The sequence below is a fragment of the Monodelphis domestica genome, chromosome 5 (assembly GCF_027887165.1).
Source record: "Monodelphis domestica isolate mMonDom1 chromosome 5, mMonDom1.pri, whole genome shotgun sequence".
NCBI lineage: Eukaryota > Metazoa > Chordata > Mammalia > Didelphimorphia > Didelphidae > Monodelphis > Monodelphis domestica.
This window is the reverse complement of record NC_077231.1, coordinates 317,110,088-317,130,944: the sequence shown is the minus strand read 5'-3', so window position 1 is coordinate 317,130,944 and position 20,857 is coordinate 317,110,088. Positions and strand designations below refer to the sequence as shown.

Below are 20,857 nucleotides of genomic sequence, written 5' to 3'. Positions count from 1 at the left end.
TGTTACTTTTCACATCAAACACTTTTGATATCTGCTGGATTTCCTGACCTTATCCACGGGACGTGGTCATCAAATATGGTGGCTTTTTTTTTTTTTACTCCAGTTATATTTGATTAGCCTTTAAAACAATGAGGAGTTCACATATATCAGATAGTTTAACACTCTGTGTCGAGACATTGAAGGGGATGGGGGGGGTTGGGAAGTGTGAGAAAACCAACCTGGTGACAAGTTTGAAATGGCAGCTCTGCTGGGTTTTGAGAAAAGAAATTTTGCCCTGCAGCTGTTTGGGGTGAAGGTTCGAGGATTTTCAGAAAACACATTCTTTTTTTTTTTCAGTTCATGTTGAGCTTGAGAAGTTTATGAAAACTTTAAGTGCCCTTTGGCTGGCCATTAAAACTCATTTTTTATACAGTCACAAAAGAATCTGACTTACAAATGCATCTCGCCTCCATTGAAATCATTTTCTTGTGATGTCTGACATACCCTGGAATAATTGTATTTGCTCAGAAAATGGAGTCCATTACGTGGATGTGGGATTAGTGAAGGGGGTTTCGGAACAATGCTCAGACAATCATTCTTACCTTTTCTTGGTTTGGCCCCCGTGCTTGAGATCATCACGTCACACACTTTCAGTTTGTATGGGACTAGCAGATAAAAGATTATTTCTGCTGAGTTCAACGATGAAGAAACCCCCGCCATCTTGATGACTAAAATAAGCAGGTAGTTGTATCAGGGAATCATTCCTCTTCAAAAGCGGTGATGCACCAAGATTCGAATTCTACATCTGAAGGCAAATTAAAATATGCATTTGAGGAGGGCTAAGATGACAAAGGAGGTCAGGTATTAGGCTGGAGCTTTGCCAAAATCCATCTGATGCCTCCTTAGGGAATGCAAGGCAGCCCAACTGAGTCCTTGACACAAGCTCTGTTAGGCGCCACCAAGCTGGAAGAGCTCTGAGTGTGAATCCAACAAGAAGCTCTATGCTAGGAGAAAGGCAGTGAGCTCCTCCTTCTTAGAACTATTTAAGTTGAGGCTAGATGGTCATTTGCTTCATGGGTTAGAGGGAGAGCTCTTTTTTCAGGTTTCACTAGATATAGAGGTTCTAATATAGATATAAATAATTATAGATATAATTATATATGTATAAATAATTATATATAAATATAAATAAAAATATAAAAAATATATAAATATATATAATATAAATAAATAAATAGACATCTTCACTTCTAATTTTCTAATGGGGAGTTTCTAGGATTCCACCCACTGGGGCCCAATTATTAGTCATCGAGAGATGGATTTTTGGACTGCATGGGGTGCAGGAAACAGATAAAATATAGCATGGTCCTTAGTCCTATGTGGCCCCATCCTCCTTCTCTGATAGCCATGTGATCCACAAGCACTCATTAGGCCTATGTTCAATAACAGGTACTGTTCCAGGTGCTATAGATACAAAAGAGAAAATAAATGAATCTCTGACTTCAATGGTCTTATGTGTATAGGATACTTAAAAGTAATTAATAAACAAACATTTAATAATAAAAATAGCTTACATTTATGTAATAATAATAATATTGTTATCCGACTCTTTGTGACGCCATCTACCAAGTAATCCACGTGGTATTTTTGGTAGGATATTGGAGTGGTTTACTATTTCCTTTTCTAGTGGACTCAGAGGATCCTTTTTATGACAATTAGAGCTAACATTTAAATAGTACTGTAAGGTGTACAAAGTTCCTAATCCTCATTAAAATACTATTAGGTTGGTGCTATTGTTGACAGAAAAAGAAACTGAGGTTTAGTGATTTGACCAGGGTCATCCAAGTGGTCAGTATCTGAGACAATATTTAAACTCAGGTCTTCTCCACAAAGTTCCAGTAAGCTCTTTATATTTATGATTTCGTTGGATTGATTTAAGAATGTACTGTGTTCTCAACTTTGTGCTCCTCAGGACTGAAATACTCCCTGCCCTCCAGGAACCGGCCTTCTATCATGACAATATTGAAATGGCAGGAAAGGGGACAAAGAGTGAGAAGAATCACCTAATCCTTAGGGTGGCCACACGAATTCATTTATTTTCCAATCATACCCTAGGGTACAGTGAATAAAAGCCCAGGGGAGCTCCAGAAATGTCAATATAAAAGTAGATACAATCCATCTATTTGGCTGGATTAAAGCAAAAATGGCAAAATGAATTTTGACTCTTATGTCTCTGAGTTCCTTTAGGGCATCTATATTCTGAGGCATTAGGTGGGAAGATTGTCCAGGTAACAAGTTCAACATGGTGGCTGGCTACAATGAAGGGCTGAAACTTTCCATATTCATACATCCTTCCATTCTGCCACTCAGCCATCAAACCAACACTGGACAGTCTATCTAGTGACAGTGTATATTACTGTATAATGTCAGGCCCTAGGAACCATTGCTCACCATTCCAAATGAACTGCGCCATCTTGGATTGGGTCTTTAGGTACTTGTGTGAGAGGCAGGATAAACTTGCCTAGCAAGTACCACCCTCCTGGCCATCAGAACTGCAGAACTGTTTGAGAGGAAATGACCTCATACAAGCAGATGGTGGAGAACATCTGGGCACCACATAAAAGAGTCCTTCCTCACTAATGAATTGTCCTTGAGGCTTAAGATGATTCTGATGCGTCACACATTTCTTCTGAGACTTAGTGATATAAACCAGAAGACCATAATAATTTGTTAAGAGCTCCTTTGTCATCTATTATTAATTGTATTATTTTGGACACCAAGTCATTGTTTCATAGGAGTGATAAATTCTGAAAACTATCCATGAATAAGATTCACCTTTTTGGTCAATCTATAGAACTTCCAGTTAATAGAATTCTTCTCAGAATCTTTTGGGTAACCTGCTTATTGGATTTATTGGATTAACCCAAGCATTTATTTTCCTCAGATATTTGTCCCTAGTTAATGCCTGGTTTGAGTCCCTTTCTGTGTATACGTACACACACACACACACACACACACACACACACACACACACACACACACACTTTTTCTGATTGAAAAATTAATTATTTAAGGCCATGATGCACAGCCTTCTCTTGAAAATGCACAGGACCTTCTGGTTCCAATCCTTCCTGAATCATTGGTTTAGAGGCTCCTTTCTGCATTGTGGGCCTAGTCCAACTGGTTGCAGAAGTTCTGGCAGCTCCATTATGACTTTGATCTTGCCTCTCCACCCCCATAGCCTTTGGCTTCTGCCTTTATTTGTTCGCATTCTGCTTCATGGACTCAGTGCCTATTTCTTGTGCCTAGATGCCCTCTTATTCATCTTGATGGAGTAACTATTCTCTCATTCTTTAAAGCCTAGAAAATAACATCAGAGTCCTTAGTCTTATAAAGAGGGCCTTCTACAAAATGGTGCTATCCTGTCTTTCCTACATTAGCTTAAAATTTCTTCCTTATACATTCCAGGCTTCAGCTGAACAGAATTACCCATCATCCCCTAAACATAGATGATACACTTATGCCTGCAAGTCTTTGTCCAGTGCTGTCTCTTATTCCTGGAATGTTTTCTTCTTTCTCCATTTCAGCTTGTTGATATTCTATCCATCCTCCAGGTCTATATCATATGTTCCATGGTGCCCCCAGCTAGAAATGATTTCTCCTATATCTGATCTCAAGACATTTTAAATTTTCCTCCTCCCATATGCTTGCTGTTTTCTAATTTGTAGCATATGTTCTATGGCCTAGTTATCTTGGAAAACAGAAGGGACCACTGAAGTCTCTGTTCCAGTTTCATCCTCATCTTTGATTGACCTAGTAAGTTGATCATTGACAAAAAAGGAAGTCTTTTTGTCTCATGGAATGAAGTCTACTTAACTGACTTCTTCTTCCCCTCCCTTTTCTATTACACTTAAAAATTTAAAATAAAGCTCCTTGAGGACAGGGACTGTGTCTTTCTACTTGTCTATCTAAAATACTTTCCATAGAAAGTGCTTTGTAAGCATTTATTCAAAGTAAGACCTGAATTCCCTTCCACCTCTAAGGTTCAGTGAAAATAATAAGCAAACATCTTAATCAGACTTATTTATTAGAAGAGAATTCAGACTATTTTTCTTTTCCATGCTCTTTTTTCATAGAACCTAGTAAAATGCCTTGCATTCCCTGAAGATTTCCAGAGGTGTATTGAGTCAAGCCTTGATCTCCTAATGGAGATAATTCAGGAAACTGAGCCCAAGAACCTTAGGAAAAACAATGGCCCCACACCATCAGACCTTCTTCTGCCCAACGCCCTCCACTGAGGAGACAAATCATTGTTCATCGCCACCAGCAACAACTGCTCACTAGCTGACACCAGTAAGCAGATAAGTACATAGCCCTGGAAGAGGTGGCATCCTATTGGCCACTGGTCTTGCTTCCAGTCCAGCCACCACATTTGGAGGCAACTCCTGTGGCACAGAGCAGGGTCTCCTCAACCAACTGCCACTCACAGGGCAGGAAAGCCAGACTGGTAGAGGCAACAGGGTACTCTGAGGAATACAAGAGTAGCATGTGCCAGGCACGTCAAATCTGTATCATCCTCTTGACCACCATCTCCCTTCAAACAGCCCATTGCCCTAAATGCAAGAACCTCAGGAAGAGCAAAGCTTCCAACCCAGTGTCCTCAGGCATCATTCTAGCATACAGTCCCACGAGGCATTGCAACCTGGACCAAATCCTCAGCACTGTCAGATTGTTCCCATCGGAGACTGATATGATTTGCCATTGAAAATGGCATTAGAGAGACCTGTTGTGCTACACTAAGGACCATGGAACCTTTTCCCTTGACTTGCAAATAAAACCTCCCATTTGCTTTTTTCCCCCTCCAGTAGAATAGCAGCACCTTGAGGGCAGGTTCTGTCTGAATACTTCATTTGTATTCCCAGGGCACAAATAGCCAACCACTCCATCTAAGCCAAGAAAACCCCAATGGGGTCATAAAGAGTCAGAGAGGCTGCAAATCTACTGAACTGACTTCCGAGCGCTTAGCATCAAAGTTCATCCATTTGGTCTCTCTTAGAACCAATCAACAATGCTTTGAACATTTCTTCAATTTTGAGTCAAACTTGTTGGTTTTTAGCATTTTGAATGTAGAGGCAGCCAGGTGGGGGAGTGAATCAATTACTGGCTTTGGAGTCAGGAAAAACAGAGTTTGAAGGACATCTCAGACACTTACTAGCATTGTTGCCCTGTGCAAGACATTAACCTCAGCCTCAGTTTCTTCATCTGTAAAATGGGGTTAATAACAACACCTCCCTCACAGAGTTGTGATAATCAAGTGAGGTAATATGTAAACCTGAAAGCGCTACTATAAAACTGTTATGAAAATGGCAAAATGATGCTGCTATCTGCATTTCAATGAACCCTTTTATGTATCAGCTGGATTAGATGGCCACTGATGGCCCTTAAAGCTCTGATTCAGTGATTCTAAAAAGATTATCTCTATCCCAGGAGTAGAAAACCCTAAACACAGCCTCCAAAGAGAGTCTGTGGCTTATTACTTTGCCCATGGCTGCCCCCCTGTGTGTGCCACAGCTCTGGAGAAAAGAGCTGTTGTGTAAGAATTCCCCCACCTCCACCCCCCACCCTACTTGGGTAAAGAGTCCTGGAAGCTCCAGGAACTTTTTGTGCCAAAGGCTCGACTTCACGTGGTAAATGCTGTTTATATATATATCAATTAAAGGCCAATTAATTCATTAAAAAACTCTCCAGGAATAACAAATTGCAATAGCAGCCTCTCTATTACATAATTGTTAATTCTGAACAAATAGGTTTGGAGCCCAGGCCTATTTATTTAACGTACAATTACTGTCCAATTTAATCTAAATTAAATGCTTGCTGGAAGCCTATAATTTGAAGTGTTACTGAAACTTGTTTTAGGGCAGGGAAAAATCAGACATTGTCAACTACTGCCCCAAGGTCAGATGTTTATCTTGGTAATTCATATTTTGGGGTATAGAAATTAAAAACCTGTGCCATTTGGGGAAGCGTGCATAGCCCAGTTCAGCTTTTGGCTTTCAAACAGTACAGTGGGCCCACTTTCCTTAGCAATGACTCGTTTCCTCCTATGGGACAAGCCTTGGAAAGGCCATCCAGCTGAACCACAGTGAAGCAGCAAATGCTTCTTCAATGGGCATTTGTTGTTAGCCAACAATCATGAAAAATGCCTACTATGTGCCAGGCTCTGAGCTAAAGATTAAGAATATAAAGTAAAAAAAAAAGGTGATGCCTGTCCACAAATTGATCACATTTTTGTTGATATGGAATGCACAGCCTTTTGCCTCAAGAGGTTATAAGATATATAAGTATAGTGTGTTTTACATATGTGTTATAAGATGTATAATGAGTAATGTGTAATATATATGGGTTATGAGATATGTAAGTAGTAATATGCTATATATGTGTTATAAGGTAAATAAGTAGTAATATGTTATATATGTATAATATATATGTTATAAGATATATAAGTAATAGTATTTTATATATGTGTTATGATATATATAAGTAGAAATATATTATATATGTATAATATATAAATATATGCTATAAGACATATAAGTAGTAATATGTTACATATATAAGATATATAAGTAGTAATATATTACATATGTAATATGTATAATGAGATATAAGTAGTAATATGTCATATGCCTGTAATATATATGTTATAAGATATATAAATTATATAATATGTGTTATAAGATATATACATAGATTATGTTATATATATGTATGATATATACATATATGTTATAAGTATATAAGTAGTATCCCAGCTAATTACAGATGTTGTTGTGACTAGGAATGACCTACAGGAATAGAGGGGGGAAGAGAAGAGTATTTATTAAGCACCTACTATGTGCCAGGCACTATGTTAGGCACTTTACAAGTATTGTGTCATCTGATCCTCACAAAACTTGGGACAGGTTGGTGCTATTATCCCCATTTTACAGATGAAGTTGTTGTTAGGTTATTTCAGATTTGTCTGACTCTTTTGGACCCCATTTAGAATTTTCTTGGCAAGGATACTAGAGCAGGTTGACCTTTTCTTCTACAGATCTTTTTACATATTAGTCACTGAAGCAAACACAGTGAAGTGACTTGCCCAGAGTCACACAGCTAGTAAATATCTGAGGTTGATTTGAACTCAGGAAGATGAGACTTCACCACACCAAACCCAAGCATTCTCTCCACTATGTCACCTAGATGGCTCTCATCAGATGATGAAACTAAGGCAAATAGAAGACAAGGGACTTGCCCAGGGTCTCATAGCAAATAAATACAAAAAGGGACAGAAGACATTGCACTTGAGGAGCTTCTTGGAAGTGAATAGCTTAGAAGGTACAATAGGAGAAGGACTTCTTAGAAGAATTTATAAAATGCTCATATCCAACCACTACTAGATATATGGTGTCTGCCAACATTTAGGTCTGGAAGTTAGATGGAAGACTTTAGCGTATTGTTGTCCCAACTGAAACCTCTAAAGAATCAAAATAATTGCCTGCCTGCCATTCTTTATATCACGGTTGTTCAGGCATTTCTAAATATTTCTTTCCTCTCCTTCCTCCATCATATCGTTCCTTGAAACAAAAAGAAACTGTTAAACATCACTGATGGGCACCTTCCCCAGATTGTGTCTGTCAGTGTCCTCAGCATTTGATGAATAGTCAGCCTTCTTCCCTTCTTTACTAGCAGGAGGGAGGTTGTTAGCTCATCTTTAAAAATACCTGAAGCCACTTGTTATGAAAGGAATTCCTGAATGTCACTACCAGGAGCAAGGCTGCTTTTTTACCTTTCCTTTAAGCTCAGCTGACTTGAAGTGTTGTTTCCTTCTGTGGCATTATTCCTATGGTCTTGGTCAGTCTTCTGGTTCTACTTACATTGTTTACTTCAAGCCTCCCCCTTTTCCTCTGAATTCTGCCTATCTCTCCTTTCTTAAGGTAATACACTGCAGTCTTCTTGAGGGCATGGATGCTTTCATGTTTTGTCTCTGTATCATCAACGTTGAACATGATGCCTGATACATAGGAGGGACACAGTTAATTAACTGATCCTTGGTACAATGATGCTCTATGATATTAAAATACCACAGTTTTTAGCCTCTCAATAGCTGGTTGGCAATGCTACATTTCTGAATATAATGTTTCATTTCTATGAGCTAGAATGCCTTTAGGTTTGTCAGGCCCTTCTTGCCATGAGCTCATTTCATCTTCACAACAATCCAATGACTTCAGTCCCATTTCACGGAGAAGGAAACTGAGTATGACTGGTTGTCATAGCTGTTGTGTCTGAGCTGAGAGTCAAACTTGGATCTTCTTAAGTCCAGTCCAATCAGACTCTAGCCAGTCTATCAACAGTGACCCCCCTGCCCTTCTTCTATAGCCTACAGGGGTTTGCTGCCCTTATATTCCTCTCTTCCCATCCAGAGTCATATAACTTGGGGAAACTGAGTGGCTCACTGGATGGAGAGCCAGGTCTAGAGATGGGAGGTCCTAGGTTCAAATTTGTCCTCAGACACTTCCCAGCCATGTGACCCTGGGCAAGTCACTTAACCTCCATAGCCTAAAAAAAAGTGATAAACCTGATTAACATACCTTGTTATAATTTGGAGGTTCCTCACTTTTTCTGTGGCATCTTTGTCATTATGCTACTATGGTAGCTAAGGCCACTTCCTTCATCACTCTTATAACTGTCTCTACAGCAGTTGGGACTGGTGAGATCTACTGCCAAATAGCAGAAAAAATCAGCATGGAACTTCACTATGACTGTTGAACAACTCTAGTTTTAATTTCTTTATGATGTGGGGGGAGGAGAGACAGAGGCAGAGACAGAGAGAGAAAGGTAGGGAGGGGGAGACAGGATGGAGAGATGGGAGCAGAAAGTAGATAATTGACGTGGACCTTCGCTGCAACTGTTGAACAACTCTTCAGTTTTGTTACTTAATCAAGGGCAGGTAAAAGAGAGAGAGAGATGGAGAAACAGAGACAGAAACAGAGACATAGAGACAGACAGAGGCATACACACAGAGACAAGCAGATCTAATGTATTGAATCACTGGGCAGTGAAAAGAACCCTAGATGTGGAGTCAGTGGAGCTCCATCCAATCTTGACTTTCCTACTCATGACCACTTAAGCAAATCAGTTTACCACTATAGGCCTTAGTTTCCTTATCTAGGGAATGAGACTTAATGATGCCTAAGTTCCCTTCCAGATCTAATCAGTCCACGTGCATTTATTAAGCATTGACTATGTGCTAGCCACTGTGGTAAACACTAGGGGTGCAAAGCTAGGGAGAAATCAGTCCCTGCCTTGTCTTCAAGAAGCTTAAATTCATCTAAATGATTATATACATGAAAGGTCTATCCAAAGGGGAAGGGTGGTAATCTTCAAGGGCAGTAGCAGCTGGGGACATAGGAAGTACTTCTTACAGAACAGGGGCTTGGAGCTAATCTTATGGTCACACTTATCTGTCTGGGGCTTTTTTGACTTCCAGCTATCTAATTAATTGCTTTAAAATATACAATCCAAATATGTTTATAAGCAAACCATAGTGGATGCATTTTTTTTCTGGTGCGAGTCTGTCTTGCTTTTGAGTCAAGTCCCACTTCTATTAAGGCAATTATGCATTAGCATTGATGAGAGAAAGAGAATGGATCCCATGTGTTTGATGCTTTATTGAAAACAGCAGCCAGTTGAGAATGGGCAAACACAGCTGCATCTGGGGCTTGGCAAAAGATTCAAAAACATGTGGGGGGGGGCAAAATAAAGGAGAAAGAAGGGAAATTGGTGTACTCAGCCCCCAAAGAAATTTCTAAGAATTTTTTTGGTGCTAATTTTTAAATTTGTGCATTTCAAGGAAAATTTAACTCACATGTTTCTGGATTTATTTATTATTTTATGTTTAACTCAACAAAACATTGTTTGTCGAGTCATTTTATGTCCAAGAATCCTTCCCAAAGCCATTTCTTTAGAAATGGAAATATCATTTGAACAAATATGATGATGGCTTTCCATGCTATATATCAATTCCAGACTTGGTTTTTGTAGGGCTCATGGTGCATATTTCTATTAGATATTCCTCAAAACACTGTGAGATATGGTCATAGGAATATATACATATATATATATGTGTATGTATGTGTGTATGTATATATATATATATATATATATATATATATAGAGAGAGAGAGAGAGAGAGAGAGAGAGTTGGAAGGGAGGAGGGATATGGAATCCATTGCCCTCATTTTACAGATGGAAAAGTTGAGAAATGAAGAGATTGCATGACTTTTCACTTACTAAGTAATATAATTGTTGTACAAGTGAGGCAATTTTTGAACTCAGATTTTCCTGAATTCAAATCTAGCAGAAAGTGCTCTATCAAGTGTGCCACCCTGCCTGGTGAATAAGCATCAACCCTATTTTACAGAGTTAAAATCAGTGACCCAAGTTAATATATATATTATATATAATATATATATATATACACATGCAAATATATCTCATCAATGTTGGATTTCAATGCCATGGGTCTTGCATGGTGAGCCCATGGAACCACAGTGACCGTCAGGCCTCTGCTTCAGACTTCCATCCAGCCATTTTGAAGTCTTTGGGATGCCAAATCTTTTCTAACACTAAAGAGGATCCTAAATGTGCCAAACTTTGTTTCAGGTATCACCTGTGAATGTTCTGGGCGTCTTCACTCAAAAGTATGGTCATAAAGGGCCATGGAGCGTCCCTGAGAATGGCTTGTGGAGTTTATACAACTTAGAAGTCCTTGTCTAATGGACACATTTATGGGAAAGCTTGGCCACAGTGCATGATGGCAAGGGCTGGCATTATGGGTAGAGACTGGACCCAGGGTTTCTTTGGAGGAGGAACCCCCAGATGTGGCCCCCCTTCCAATGTGGGGCAGATTGTTTTTCTGAGTGGTCATTTTGGAGAGTTGGCTGGAGCTGTTGCCTTGCCTTGGATCACATGAAGAGCGTCTCTTCCTTTATCTCAGAGGTCTCCCCATACGCTACTCCCGACGTTTCTCAAACTGAGGTGCAAAGACCCCGGAAACAAGCCAAGATGTTTTGCTTGATTGCTGGACGGTCTTCAGTTTGTTGTTCGACACTGCAATGACAATTTTAGAGGTTTTCACCACAAGGTTCTGCCAAAGTGTTGTTTAAACCAAATGGTTCTACTGCTGTCGTACCCCACGCTGCCCCTTTTGTTGTTATTAATGTAGCCATAGATTCAGATCGTATCTTATGCTTCATTGAGAAATGGAGCTGCTCCTAGGAGAGAGTGTCAGCCTTAGAGCTCTAAAAGATGCAGACTACCGTCTGGCCTTTGGCATGTAAATACAAGCTATGTGATCGAAGATGTCACAATCCATTGGTGCTCTGCATTTCTCTAAGATAGTGAAATAGGGGAGAAAGGACATGGGTCCTGGAGTCACAGGATCTAGGTTCAAATCCTGCCTCTGAACTTGGACAAGGCACTTAACTTCCACCAGACTCAGTTTCTCTGTCTGTAAAATAAGAGCATTAGGCTACATAGCCTCTGAGGCTCCTCTTGCCTCTCCACATATTATCATGTAAAGTTGCTAAGCTGCACCTATAGAGGAAGTTCCCTTTTTGGAGAGTTGTCCCACAGCAATAAAATAAAGTAAACAGAAAAAAATATAAAGAACTAAAATTTTATTGTTAATTATTTTGTTAATTATAATTATATATAACATACATAATAATTAGTAATTAATTAATAAACCAAACCTCCAGAATTCATGATCTGACGACTGAGAGTTCCCCTTTCAATAACACAGAAACTAATGCTTCTGCACTTTGATATAAAATCTTTGTGAGCTGTCACGGCCAAAGCATTTTTCTACTTTCAACCACCCCAGGGGAAGGCAGCTCTAATTTTAGGTAGTCAGACCCTCAGACATGCTGTAGCTCAAGCTTTTTCAACTTGACATCATTTTCCCCCAGACCTGTCAAGGGAGTTTTGGTGAATAGAGTGGAGACAGTGCTAAACATGGATTTGGGAAGAGCTGAGTTCAAATCTCACTTCTAATGCTTATTACCTGTGAGACCCAAGGCAAGTCACTCAAAATGTCTGTGCTTCTGTAAAATGATGATAAATACTTAGTGCCTTATGGGATTTTTGTGAGAATTACAGGAGGCAGAATGCCCATTAAGCCTTGAAATGATGAACAAATGTTAGCTTATTCTCATCACCATCATTATTTCATAGAGAAGGCATCAGAGTAGTGCTTTGGAGTTGTGGCCCACTTGATACCCAAGAGCCCGCAGCTCCCTTAGACAAGGGTCACTTGGGACTTGAGTTGAGGTATTTCAGGGGAGTTTGAACTCAATTTCCATCTTTGCCCGAAATCTATTTCATTGAAGATGAATTCAGAAAAGGCCCCAAAACAGCAAATAAGGAACTATCTTCAGGCTCCTGAATTGTTCAGAAAGCGATTAAGACGTTTACATTTTAAAAATCCAACAGAGTACGCTCCATGCAATGTATGCACCTCAGGAAATTTTGAAGTCACTTCTACACACACCATCTACAAAGAACTTTCATCTCTGTGAAATAAGTTCTTCTTGGACACAGATGAAAGCTTCCCTGTCATAACAATGAAGGTTATACGAGTCAAATGATCCCCCACATCATCAGAAAAAGAATCCGGAGTGCCTACTCTATCACTTCCTCTATCGTGAGCCTTCAAAAGGTGATTTCTAAGGGAAAACGTTCCTGCCATCTGCCACAATCAGAAGGAGCTTTGAAGAAGAAATCTAAGGAACTGTTATATTGCGCTGCTCTGGAGGACTCTGAGCAGCCAGACATGCTACTTGGTCGACCCCAAACACCATCGAAAGTGGGCCTGGAGTCCACAGGCACATCTGAGGACCAAGGATTGCACTTGGAAACACTTGATGAGAGCACTCCACTGTCCATCGTTCCACTCAATTCTACATCTCCCTTTTGGTGGTCATTTCTTGAGAGGAGTTTATATTAATTCTAATTTTAAATACTGAATAGGAAGGAAATATTACATGGAAACTTGGATGAAATAATGCAGAACGAAGTAAACAGAACCAAGGAAGCAACATAATTACTAAAGCTATGAAAATGGAAAGAATGAAAAAAAAATCAAAATTGGTCTTTTCTATTATAATGACTAAACTAGAATTTGGAGAAGAGATTTGAGGGGGCAAATGGATGGCTTGGTGGATTGAGAGCAAGGCCCAGAGACAAGAAGTCTTGGGTTCAAATCCAACCTCAGATACTTCCTAGCTGTGTGACTCTGAGCAAGTCACTTCACCCCCTTGGCTTAGCCCTTACCAATTGATTCTGTGATGGAAGATAAAAGTTTTTTTTTTAACCCTTACCTTCCATCTTGGAGGCAATACTGTGTATTGCCTCCAAGGTAGAAGAGTGGTAAGGACTAGGCAATGGGGGTCAAGTGACTTGCCCAGGGTCACACAGCTGGAAAGTGATCCACTGAGCTATCCAGCTGCCCCCAGTAAGAGTTTTTAAAAAGAGAAAGATATGAGAGTTTTTCCCTTCCTTTTTAGTTGAAGGGAAGGATTATGATGTTTTTTATGATTTTTTTATTATTGAAATTAACTGATATGCCAATTCATTTTGGTGCACTTTGAAAAGTTCTCTTTTTTGTTTTGAATTTTTCTTATGAGGGATTTCTGACTATTTTTATATTGGGGAAAATAGCTGTCCTATACCCAATATTTCCTTTTTTATTCTTTTATCATGAATAATTTTTCAAGAAATGATTATACTGATATTTTTAGACATTAGTCAAAACTGAGCTTTGTTTAAAGAAGTTTTCCTGGAAACATTGCAGCTTGGGACATACTAAACCAAAGAAGGTCCAAAAAGTCTGTTTCCTTCCTTCTTTGGAGTTCCTTCAGAATTCAGCCCAGTTTGGGTGCATCTAGAGCATCCTGGGTCTATTTAAGCATTGAAATTTTAACAAAAACAGACAATTATTGTAGTTGACTACTTTCTGTTGCTTAAGAACATCAATAAATATGTAATATGGCTTCTAAACAATTATCATGTTAATTAAAATACTTTCAAACTTTGGAAACAATAATGCCTTTTTGTGTGAGTTGTCTTCAGTTGGATATTGAGTAGGTTTTGGGATTTTATTTTTGCTCTCCTAATTCATAAATTTATCTAGAGATTCTTAGGTCTTTTGCAAAATCTCCACTTTCCCAGCTTCCACACTCAATGGTAATCTTATCCAGTTCAATGTTCTAATTTTACAAATAAGTTGAGTCTCATAGATGTTTAATGACTTGTCTAAGGTCATACAGGAAGTGATAGAAATCACACTCAGCTCTTCTGTCCCCAAATCAAAGATGCTTCCCACTGTACAATATACAATCCTCGGGCTAACATTCAAGACCATCCTCAGCCTGGCTCCAGGCATATCTCAATAATTTCTATTAACTTGTTCCTGCCAGATAAAACAAGATCACAGGCAAGTCTGCCTGTGCAGATGGATGGAGATCTTCCCCCATGCCTAGTATGTACTTCTTTCTCAGCTCTGTTGACCAAAACCAGCCTCTTCTCTCCAGACCCAACTGAAACCCACTCCTTCCCAGAAGCTTTCTGTGTCCCACCCCATATCACAGTTGATGATATCCTCTCCCTTCCCACATTGTTTGGTGACATTTTGTCTGAATCTATCCTTTGTTCCCATCATAGTCTCCTTTACATCACATGCATCTTTGGGTTTGACACAGCTCTTCCCCAATGGATTGTAGGTTCCCTGAGGGCAGAAACAATATTATTTTTCATATTTTTTTTACCCACCATCAAAAAAGAAGTCAATCTAAAAATATTTTGAAATGCTATAGCTCTGAAATAAAGTTTCATAAGCTATTTCTGTTAAATAAGAATTAATATTTTATTTTCTTTATTCTTAATAATTTCTATTGGTCTTAATTTTAAGTCTTCATTTCTCAATAGGTTTCCTCCTCACTCCCCCATTCCCTTATAGGCTCCTACCACAGAGAAAGCATTTGTAATGCTTAAAATTATTATTACATTTTCTGATAGAGAGCCTTGGGAGAAGTACCATTTTGTTTGGTGAACCCTCTTTGTGGTCATTGACTTGGCTATTAAATATATTGCTTTTGGTTAAATCCCTGCATATTCTTAGAGCAAAGCACTATTTAAAACTTGTTCTTGACCAATTCATGTTCTGACACTACCAAAAATGCTGACACCCTGTACATTTGACTAAGCCCAGCAAAAACTTTCCCACTGCAAAGAGGCCAAAATCCAATTAATTGCTTAGTTCAGCAATATTTACAGAAAAGTCAACACTGGATTTGCTTCTAATAATTTAAGGGTATCAGAAGACACTATGGCAAATTCTTAACTAGGGCAGAGTGAATGGTACTTTGCCCCAGGGTGCTGAAATTGTAGTTGGTGCTTAAAAAAGATTTTTTGGATTTAATGGATTTTTTTTTAATGCAGACAGAATAGAACACCCAAGAACATTCTGATAATTCCTGAATGTTCTAAGGAATTCTTAGTGATATGAAACCCTGAGCAAAGGATAAAAAGAAATGACCAAACCATGGGCTCTCATCTTCCCCATCTCCTTCCATCCCAATGGTGCTGTGGTGAGTTTGACTGACTTTATCTTGCAGATCATAGTAGCCATGGATTAAAGAGTCCTAACTCCATCCCTCCCCGGTCATAGTCTGTGACAGAAAAAAAAAAAGCACCCAAACCCACGCCTGGATTCCCAAGGATGGACAACAGAACATCCTGAGACTGTAGAGAGGATGTGGGGTCTCTTTGGACTGGGAAGCTTTTCTGTAAGGGCAGAACTCAGCATCCCGCTGCCTTGCTCTCCTACCCTGAAATCACATGTGTAACATGTGGATGGAAATAAGCCCTGTAGGTAAAAGAAAGTGGAAATTGGCTGAAGATCAAAGGTGATACTCATTCCATTCCGGCCTCCCATTTTTTATGATCCCATCTAAATTTAGTCTTTTATAGATTTGTTTTTTTCATTTCAAGGGGAAAGGGTAAACTTAAATCAGAGATGGAGGATTTTCTTTGTTATTCAGCCCATATGTAATTTGAATCCTTTAGTAGTGACTCTAGTTGATCAAAACCTCAGTTGGTAGGAAGTTTCATCACAAGGAATGGTTTGATGTATTAATGTTTCTTCCTTTAAAATGTCAGTAAAACTGTGGCTGGCTTAAGTCACAGGGAAAATGCTTTCAAAAACCTGGCCCAATTCGAGACCTAGATATCAATGTTTCCTTACTGTACTTAGTAAGGAAAGGCTCATTTACTCAATGAGTCTCAACCAAACCACTTCTTTCCTTGCCTCAGTTTCTTCATTTGCAGTTAGCTGGAAGTTTCTTCCAGCTTTAAACTGTTACATTATCAAGGAATCATAAATTTCAAAAATAGGAAATACCAGAGGGACCATTTCATTTTATTAACCTCAAACATAGCATTTCTTCTACATTTTCAAATTCCATCATCCAGCTTTTCCTTGAATAGCTTTGTTGAGAAACTAGTGACTATAATAACTGTGGAGCAGGGAGTAGTTTTAGTATGGAAAACAATTTATTGGAACCTCCCTTTTGTGCTGTTCTCATTTTAGTTAGTACAAAGGTAGGCAAGCTACAATGAGTCAGAACTTCTACCTGTTTTTGTGCTGCCCAAGAGTTAAGGATTTTTTTTTCTTTTTTATGTTTTTAAGTAGAGTAAGAATTTATTTGCAAATATAAAAATCACTCTGTCCTTGTCACAAAAATAGGCTGAGGGCCATAAGTGGCATGGGAGTAGAAGGTTACTGACTCCTGAGTTAGTAATTGAGCTATACAATCTCCAGTTTAGATGAAGTGGAATGATGACCACCAGATTTGGAGTCAACAGACCTAAGTTCAAATCTCAGTTCTACTTCTTATTACTCATACGTGATTGTACAAGTGACTTTTCTTTCTTGGGCTTCATTTACTTACCTATGAAATGAAGGGGCTGGACTTGATGGCCTCTGAGATGCATTAGAGTGACAACTTCCTGGAGTCTATGAATTTTTGGCATGGACTATTGCCAATAAAATCTCAAAGAGTTGGACACAAATGAAACAACTGAACAATAACATTATTAGTTATTACTCTCCATTCCTTGGCTACGGGGGGGGGGAACCCTTCAATTTCAAGAACCATATTATCATATTCTTACTTTAACACATGCTCTGGATGCTCACTGTTCCAACCTGGCCTTTAGGCTAGCACATTGACTTCCCAAAGTAAGACTAGCTACTCCTCCTCTCAGAGATGTATGGGTATCCCTGAAGGATCATGGTTTATGTAGTACTATTTCTCTTAAGCTCCCCCATCTTGTGTGCTCCAACAATATTGAATAAACTCAATTATCTCTCAATATCTATTGACAAGTTAGCATCAATTAGCTTCTCAAAGTGATATTTCCATAGCAGCAAAGGAAAATGATAAATGGTTGAGGGGATGGTGCTGCTGTTGGAGTTATGAATTGTTCCAACCATTCTGGAAGGCATTTTGGAATTGTGCCCAAAGAACTTTAAAAGTCTACCTCCTCTTTGATCCAGCTATATCACTGCTGGGTTTGTACCCCGAAGAGATAATAAAGAAAATGTACAAAAATACTTATAGCTGTGCTTTTTATAGTGGCAAAAAATTAGGGGGGTGTCCATCGATTGGGGAATGGCTAAACAAATTGTGGTATCTGATGGTGGTAAGATACTATTGTGCTATAAGGAATGATGAGGAGGATTTCTATATGTACTGGGAGAGAACCTCAGTGAACTGATGCAGAGTCAAATGATCAGAACCAGGAGAACATTCTACACAGAGCCTGATACATTGTAGCACAATCAAATGTAACAGACTTCTCTACTGACAGCAATGCAATGATCCAGGACAATGCTGAGGGACTTATGAGAAAGAATGTATCCACATCAAGAGAAAGAACTGTGGGAGTAGAAATGCAGAAAAAAAAAAACAAAGGATTGGTCATGTGGTTTGATGGGGATATGATTGTTGTTTTGGCTTTAAAACATCAATCTATTGCCAATATGAATAAAATGGAAATAGCTTTTGAACAATGATACATGTGGGATTCCCAGTGGAATTGCTTGGCAGCTCTGGGAGGGGGAGAGAAGAAGAATGGGAAAGATCATGAATCATGTAACTATGGAAAAATATTGTAATGTATAAATTAATTAAATATATATGCATACATACATCAAAGGGATATTTCCTTATGTCAATGGGGAAAAAACCTTCAAAATAAATGAAGTCATCATTGATCTATAGTAAGTAATCAAGGCTGTGTATTATGACTTTCTAACAATCTATGTCATTTCTGGAGTTATCAGAGTCTATTTACTATTCTATCCAAGCCATCTATATTTGATGTAATACTGAAATAAAGGAAACCAATCATTTAATGTGCTTACTACTGTAGTTTTCGTTTGGGAATTCATCATGGTGAGAAAGGGACTCTTCTGAATCTGAAGCTGATATTAATAGACCACAAAATCTGACATAGATCTAACCTGCTTCATCAAATTGGAAACTTTCAAATATGGGCCCAGTGACAGATGGGAAGAGAACCATAGACTTAGAATTAGAAATATCCTTAGTAGTTACTTAGTCCAAATAATTTTATAGGTCAGGAAACTTATTTCCAGAGATTGAAGTGATTTCCTCAATGTCATATCACTAGTATATAATATAACCAGAATTTGAATCTGGATCTTTTAAATACACACACACACACACACACACACACACACACACACACACACACACACATATATATTCCACTCTCATCTGATAGCAAGTCAAGCTATGTTCAGAGTAAGCCAAATTATCCATTGAGTAAATAATAAACTTTTGTTTTTTGAGGTTTTTTTGACCATAGTGAGACCATTTTGCAATCAATCAGCCACATTTATTAAGATCCTGCTATTGTCAGACACAATTCTAAGCTCTGGAATAGATACAGAAAAGGAGATCATCTCTGCCTTCAAAAAGCTTACTTTCTTTGAATGAGATACAACATGTTTACCAATAAGTGGGAGATGATTATGATCTGCTCAGGGGAATTCTTTCAGAAGTGAAAATATGAAATTTGTACATGGGATTTGGGTCTTCCTCTTACATCCTTTGTGACCTTGTCTACATGCCTTAATCGCTCAGTACCTTAGTTTTCTCATTTATAAAATAAGGGACTTGGACAATAGGATCACTAAGACCCTGAATTTATTCATTCTGTGGCTATTGATAATAACACAAATGTAATTTTTTTTTACTTTGATGAATTGCTGTCTTTTGATTTTGTATTTTTAAATGTTACATTTATTCTTGATAGGTTTTGGTAATTTGACAAGTCAACTGATGCAAGTGGCTAATGGACACGTGGTGATGGCTCTGGAGGGAGGACATGATCTCACTGCCATCTGTGATGCATCCGAAGCCTGTGTGAACGCTCTTCTTGAAAATGAGGTAAAAATAATTAGAGGTCTTTGGGGGTAGAAGGTTGGAGAACTAGATGGAGAAAGATGAAAAGGGTTACAAAAGGAATCTATTCATCATAACACAAGTCTATTTTCTTTTAGGGAAAAAAATCATTATTTGGTTCCCTATGTACTGACAGTTTTAGATATCTAAAATCATATTGGCTAAATTAATCTAAGATTTTAAATCATTTCTTTTATAATACAGGTAACTAGTTCACTTATAGAATCCACATAAATATCTTCTCTACCCAATTATTGATTGAACAGAGGAGATAGGCCTAGAGGACTCTGAGAAAGGAGGAAGCTTTATTTAAGCACCGGTAATTCTCAAAGTAATAGCATTGATCTAAAATCATACTTGAAACAGTTCCTCTTAATATTTCTAGCTGTTTCTGCTTCTGGTTCTCACCAGGCTACTTTAAAGGCTAGAATTGTTTGTCTTGTTGGTGGTGGTTTTCTTGCCCAAACCTAAGATTTTCATGGGTGTGGGTAGCTTTGAATGGAGATTAACATGGAAAAAATAGACCTGGAAATTATCTGCATATAGGTAGTAATTGAATCCATGGGTTCTGGTGAGATCACCAAATGAAAGAGAATAAAAATAAAAGAGAAGAGAGTCTAGGACAGTTCCCTGAGTGAAACCTACAATTAATAGGCATGAGTGAAGATTCAGCAAATAAAATGAAGAATGAGCATTCAGCCATATGGGAGGAGAACTAGGATACAGAACAAAGGCATGAAAATCCAAAGAGGAAAATATATCCAGAAGGAGGTGTCGAATGTCAAAGGGGAGGAGAACTAAGAAAAGGCCATTAGATTTGACAGTTTAGAGATGTTTTAGAAAGATCTGTTTTAGTTGAATAATGAGATAGGAACACTAGGAAGATGTCTTTTTGTATTTTTTTCTTTGTCTCCTTAGCTCTTAGCCTATTATTTGGCTCATGACTCTAATGTTTAATAAATGATAAAGTGAATGAATTAATTCTCCACAAGATGTCCATATGATCTGAACATTTTGTCATTGTGTGGATACTACTAACACATTTGGGCTGTCCATCAATTATCCCTTGTCTCTTTGGGTCATCATACCATCTCCTTTTCTGGTCATATATCTCTTTTACCCCACTTGCTTTCATCTCTATATCAAGTAAAGCCAACCAGCTTTGATTAGACATCTTCCATGCACCAACCATTGTGCTAAGCGCTTATTATATGAAGAAGAGGGGAATAGCCAATCCCTGCTCTCAGAAACTTTGTAGTCTAATGGGAATGATAGTATGCAAA

The 20,857-nt window shown here is 38.5% G+C and overlaps 1 protein-coding gene across 9 annotated transcripts in view; it reads left to right on the top strand.

Moving 5' to 3' along the window:
• The window catches only part of HDAC9 (histone deacetylase 9), a 777,497-nt gene that overhangs the window by 677,423 nt on the left and 79,217 nt on the right, over positions 1–20,857 (top strand). For all 9 annotated transcript variants that reach the window (XM_056800543.1, XM_007505411.3, XM_056800542.1 and 6 more), the window contains one exon: positions 19,426–19,559. In XM_056800543.1, the coding sequence (XP_056656521.1) occupies positions 19,426–19,559 (134 nt within the window). The remainder of the gene's footprint in view (positions 1–19,425; positions 19,560–20,857) is intronic.